Source organism: Mus pahari, chromosome 7, assembly GCF_900095145.1.
Source record: "Mus pahari chromosome 7, PAHARI_EIJ_v1.1, whole genome shotgun sequence".
Classification (NCBI taxonomy): domain Eukaryota; kingdom Metazoa; phylum Chordata; class Mammalia; order Rodentia; family Muridae; genus Mus; species Mus pahari.
The window spans coordinates 4,186,167-4,192,421 of NC_034596.1; the positions used below are offsets into that span (position 1 = coordinate 4,186,167).

General features: G+C 38.9%; 1 protein-coding gene across 3 annotated transcripts in view; it reads left to right on the forward strand.

Moving 5' to 3' along the window:
* The window catches only part of Atad2b (ATPase family AAA domain containing 2B), a 123,413-nt gene that overhangs the window by 11,926 nt on the left and 105,232 nt on the right, over window positions 1–6,255 (forward strand). For 2 of the 3 annotated variants that reach the window (XM_021201380.2, XM_021201381.2), the window contains exon 2: window positions 5,596–5,747. In XM_021201380.2, coding sequence (XP_021057039.1) covers window positions 5,596–5,747 — 152 coding nt within the window. The remainder of the gene's footprint in view (window positions 1–5,595; window positions 5,748–6,255) is intronic. The other variant, XM_029540646.1, reaches the window with a different exon arrangement.

A 6,255-nucleotide genomic window follows, 5' to 3' on the forward strand; every position in this document is an offset into this window, starting at 1 on the left:
ACTCAGGACCTCTGGAAGAACAGTCAGTGAGTGCTCTTAATGGATGAGCCATCTCTCCAGCCCCTGCTGAGACATCTTGCTTGATCTGTATTTTAATTTTTTTTTTTTAGATTTATTTATTTATTATATGTAAGTACATTGTAGCTGTCTTCAGACACTCCAGAAGAGGGAGTCAGATCTTGTTACAGGTGGTTTTGAGCCACCATGTGGTTGCTGGGATTTGAACTCTGGACCTTCGGAAGAGCAGTTGGGTGCTCTTACCCACTGAGCCATCTCACCAGCCGCCCTGTATTTTAATTTTTATAGATTTGTTCTACAAAAAGTCTAAATAAAAGTACCCGCACTCTTCAGTAGTCTCAGCACTTAAGTTTTTGTATACCTAGGTGTTAGGTTTTTAGGGACTGCACATCCCTTATATCTTTAGTATATCAAACAAGACTAGGTCTGCAGTAAATGGTGTGGAAGGAGTAAATCAGTGGAGATGAGAGCTGCCAAGTGTCTGCGTTTAAGACCATGTGTCCTTACACTTTCAAGAGTCTTTACAGGTTTGGATTCATAGCGGTAGTGTTCCATGTGCGGTTGATGCTAACTTCCAGGTCTGTGGTGGTTTCTCTACTCAGTCACATCCTCAGAGTGTAGTCTCTGTCCCTGCTGCCCACTACTAGTTAAGATCAAGCTTAGAGCCTTGGGTCATGATACGCCTTTTTCATTTTCAGATTAAAAGCAAAAACTATTACCCAGAGAATTTTGTCGGAAGAGGTACATGTACGTTATTGCAGACTGTTTCTGTTTTTCTGTGCCTTCTGGCCACTTGCCACTTGCATGTCTTTTTGTGTGCTTGCACATAACTTTATAATGATTGTTTAGAAACAGTGTAAGTACTGCTTTTGGGATGTTTGAGGAACATTCAGGACATTTTCTATGCTTGTAGTTTCAGGACTTGGTAGACAACGGCTGCTTCAAGTAAATAAAGAGCAGTCCCAGCTTTGTTGTCTGCAGTCATGGTAACTGCTACCTCTGTGCATTTTTTTTTTTTTTTAAATAAATAAAAGGGGAAAAAAGGGAGCAGCTGCATTTTTTTTTTTGAACTTTTTAATGAGTCCTGGAATATGCTGGCTGTTCCCCAACCCCTTAAAAGATAGACTAAAAGGTGGACTTACTAAGGAAATTGGAAAAGACTGTTCATACTTATAGACTATTTGATCTAACTGTGGAACCTTTGTCTCTATTAATAATTATTTTGTCTCTTTTAATTATTTCTGGTTTTTAATTTTTCTGAGAATTTTTTGCTATTATAAATATTTATATCAGTGTTGTGACTCTATCAACCCAATGAATTGTATTCATTTCAAGTAAGTCATTTTTACTTCTCTTAATGTCATCTGTACATACTAGGTTTTCAATAAATGTTTGCTAATTGAATTTATTTTTTAGTCTAAGATATTTTCCTACTCATGGATTGTAATTACTCTGACAGATTGCTAAATGGCTGTGGGTAGATTGCATAATCTCTATGAAATATCTTTGTCATGAAACCAGTAACACCTACCCTCAAAGGGTTAGGTTATAATTAGCTAGCAGAGTGCTTTGAAGATGAAAAAGCTAAGGTTGAGCATTATGACCAGCCCATTAAAGGTAAATTGTTAGTATCAGGTTTGTAGATAAAAGCTTTCCCAAACCTTGAAGATAATTAAATGGTGTTAAAGTAATTATTTTGTACCTGTTTAGATCTGGTTATTTGTATTACTTAAATCTTTAGATTCTTTTGTAAGGGGAACCTTTTTTTAGTACTGTTTATGCTGAGGTCTGGTCTTTAGTATGTCCATGTCGAAACCCTCTAATGGAAAAAGAAGTGAATATGTAGGTCTAGTGTGTCAGTTGGGGTGCTGCACCTCAGATGATACTTGATACCCTCAAACTTGCATATTGAGAATCAGCTGAAGGCCTTGTTAGATCCCTCCACCCCCAGAGAGTCTAGTTCAGCAGGTTATAGTCCCTGATGCCTAATGCAGGTAGGCTCTGGTGCGGGTGGTGTTTGGACAGCAGTTTGAGAGACGCTTTTGTTTTGTTTTGTTTCTCTGTGTAGCCCAGAAATTACTCTGCAGTCCAGGCTGGCCTCCAACTCAGAGATATTAAGGTTCTGAGTTAAGTTAACTAGCTAGTCCAAGATCACCTGGCTAATAAATTGCAAAAGAAAAAAAAGAAACCCACCCAGGGGCTGGTGATGATAGTGAATAGTCTTTGACTCACCACCGGGGAGGCAGGGGCAGGTAGATTTCTCTGAATTTGAGGCCAACCTAGTCTATGGAGTTAGTTCCAGGCCAACCAGTTTGGAGAGCTGGGTGTGGTGGTGCACCCCTTTAGTCCCAGCTCTCTGGAGGCAGAGGCAGGCAGATTTCTGAGTTCGAGGCCAGCCTGGTCTACAAAGTGAGTTCCAGGACAGCCCAGAGGGCTACACTACACAGAGAAACCCTGTCGTGAAAAACAAACAAACAAACAAACAAACAAACAAACGAAAAGAAAAAAAAAGTTCATGGCATCCAGGGAGGGTGGCACACACCTTGAATCCCAGCAGCTGGATGAAAAAGGCAGGCAGATCTCTGAGTTTGAAGCCAGCTTCCTCTATTTAGTTCTAGGAGAAATTTTTCTATTAAATAGACACATTTAATTGTATATTTACTAGTAACTTTTTCTTTTTGGTGGTACTTCATGGATATTAAGCACTATCACTGAGCTACAGTTTCAGCTAGTAATTACATTTTCACTAGTGTAATACAGATAACTTGCTTTGGGAAAATATAGAAATACACATTTATGAGTTGGATAATTTTTTTTTTAAAGATTTATTTATTTATTATATGTAAGTACACTGTAGCTGTCTTCAGACACTCCAGAAGAGGAAGTCAGATCTCGTTACAGATGGTTGTGAGCCACCATGTGGTTGCTGGGATTTGAACTCAGGACCTTTGGAAGAGCAGTCGGGTGCTCTTACCCGCCGAGCCATCTCACCAGCCCCAGTTGGATAATTTTAATGTATTTTCTTAAGCATATAAAAGGAAACAATTAGATTATCTAAAGGATTTTTTTTCTTGAGACAGTGTTTCTACATGTTTCCTAGGCTGTCCTTGACCTAAGTAGTCCCCTATGCCCAAATTTAGGTTTTCTAACTTTTATGTTAGGTATGTTGTTCCTGCTTATATATGCCTTGGGAATGCTGATCTAGAGGGGCATATGATACCTTCTCCTTTGTTTGTGGTGCTACAGATCAAACCTAGGGCCATTTTGTTGTTGAGACCAGATCTTAAGTAGGAAAGGAGGATATATATAGCCTTGAACTTCTGACCTACCTGGTTCCACCTTCCACATGCTGGGATTACAGGTGTGTGTCTCCATGTCCAGGCTCTGGTCCTCTCCCTGCTTTTTTCCTAGATGTTAGGATTATAGGTATGAGCCACTATGCCTGGTTAAATAAATGTATTGATTATAGTGGAAGCCAAGGTTATATCTGAGAAGGCTTTATAAATGTTCAACAGGAAAAGAATGGGTGGAGTTATGATGTGGGATAGATAGTAGCAGTATTGGAATAAGTCTTTCATTATTTATCCATGGCTTACAAATAGGTATGTCTATGTCTGTGCTCAGATGTGTGTGGCTCTTTTCTGAGAGGGCTTACTGGAGTGAGGCTCCAGTAACAGCAAGTACACCAAGTACTAGTTCTTAGTTCTTAAACACCATCTTTTACCAAAAGGAACCAGGGATTCTTGTAGAAATGATTATTCTAGAGCCAGAAAAAGAAAGTACAAAATGAGTCCTGAAAATTCTTCTTTAAAAAAAGTATTCAAGCCAGGCAGTGGTGGCGCATTGGAGTCAGAGACAGGTGGATTTCTGAGTTCGAGGCCAGCCTGGTCTACAGAGTGAGTTCTAGGACAGCCAGGGCTACACAGAGAAACCCTGTCTCGAAACCAAAAAAAGAAGACAGCTAAAAAAAACAAAAAAAAAAAAAAAAAAAAAAAAAAAAAAAAAAAAAAAAAATCAAAATGAGGGGGTATGTGAGAAGATATAGAAATCACTTGGGGTGGGAGGAGAGACAGCTTACACTTGCACATCACCAAAGGAAGTCAGGATTGAACCTCAAGCAGGTTAGGAAGCAGGAGTGATGTTACTTACTGGCTTGCTTCAGAAATTAAGGGTCTCTTTTAGCCAATTCTTACCTAATTTAAGCAATAAAATAAGAGTAAAGTGTTATGATTTGTAGAATAGAGAAACCATGAGTCTATACTTGATAGAAATGAGTAAATTAGTGGGAAGGAAGACACTTCCCTTAAAGCAGAATGCCAAGTAAACCTGCAGAAAGGGTCACTGTCACAGTCAAGGTCTGGGTGGAGGTTTGCTTCAGAGTCAGGTTATTGGTCAGTTATCAGACTATTATGTAGTGAAACAGATGGGAGAAACCCGACAGGGACCAGCTTGACCTACGTTATGGTCAGCTGATGGGGGAAGGGTGAGTTAGTGTACACAACATTATTTCCATACATTCTCTCTTAAAATGTATGCCCTAAATCAGATTCTGAGGAAAATTACCTAGACACAGACTGAAGAGTTGGATTTCAAATGAAAGCTGTTCGTTCTCTTTCTGTTTTTGTTTCTCTCCCTCCGTCCTCTTGATCCCTTCCCTTTTATTTCTTGTTTTGGTTTTAGAGTCTTGTGGTGTGGCTCTAGAACTTCACTGTGTAGTTCTGGCAGTTTTCACATTTGTAGTTTTGCTTTAGCCTCTGAGGTGGGACGATGTGAGCGATCATTCTTGGCTAACTATATATTCTTACAGTCAAGGTTGTCAGAAGTAAAGACTGACACTTTGCTGCAAACTGAAGGGAGAGATTTGACTGTTAAGTGCAGTGAACTAGCTCATGGGTAGGCTCTTGGACTTGAGATGTGGAGAAACTTGGCAGAATTTGAATGGTTTGGCTATGTGTTATGATTTCCTACATTGGAAGGTTCCGTGTTAGGAAAGTGTCCTTGCTTTGGGATTTGAGTAATGGAGTATTTGGGTGAGTCTGAGGCATCATGTCACAGAGAGATACATATGTCCACCTCAAGCACTCATAAACTTTTTCTTTTCTTTTTTTTTTTTTAAATTTTTTTGAGTGTTTAAAGGCTAGTTCAAATTTCTTATATATAAATTAAAACAAAAAACATTATTATCTAAGCATATTAATCTTGATAGGTATAATAATTTTTAAAAGATTTATTTATTTATTTACTTATCTATCTATCTATCTATTTAATGTATATGAGTACATTAGCTATACAGATGGTTGTGAGCCTTCATGTGGTTGTTGGAAATTGAATTTTAGGACTTCTGCTTGCTCTTGTCAGCCCCGCTCATTCCAGCCCATAGATTTATTTATTATTATAAATAAATACACTGTTGCTGTCTTCAGACACACCAGAAGAGGGTGTTCGGTCTCATCGGTGATTGTGAGCCAGCATGTGGTTTCTAGGATTTGAACTCAGGACCTTTGGAAGAACAGTCAGTGCTCTTACCTGCTGAGCCATCTTGCCAGCCCCAATACATACATTTTTATTGTATTTCAGAAGGCTGAAGTTGACGGAAGCTTAAGTGATAGCCACGTATCTCCTCCAGCCAAACGCACTTTGAAGCAGCCAGATTCTGTTTGCAAAGACAAATCAAAATCACGAAGTACTGGTCAGCGAGAGGAATGGAATATACCATCTGGTCAGACCAGGTGAGGGCTCATTGTTTCTGTTTTTTCATGAATACATGGTTTGTTTGCTATGATTTAGGACTGGCAATGATGTTGATTTTCTTTCAAATACTCATGTATATTCATAATTGATACTAGACTTATTTTAAACTTTCTGTAGTTTTAATTTTCCAAATATGCTGTAAAATATGTTTGTTTTGTAAAGACATGTATAGCATGTACCAGAGACCCTTGTTACTAAAAGAATAGGGATCTTGATGGGTCTTGAATGTACATGGGTAGTTTCATGTTAGAACTACTTTTTAAAATATTTATTTAATTTATATGTGTATATATGTATGCACAAAAGTGCATTATAGTGGGGCATGGGAGGACAACTTATAAGAGTCTATTCTCGCCAGGCGTGGTGGCGCATGCCTTTAATCCCAGCACTCGGGAGGCAGAGGCAGGCGAATTTCTGAGTTCGAGGCTAGCCTGGTCTACAAAGTGAGTTCCAGGACAACCAGGGCTATACAGAGAAACCCTGTCT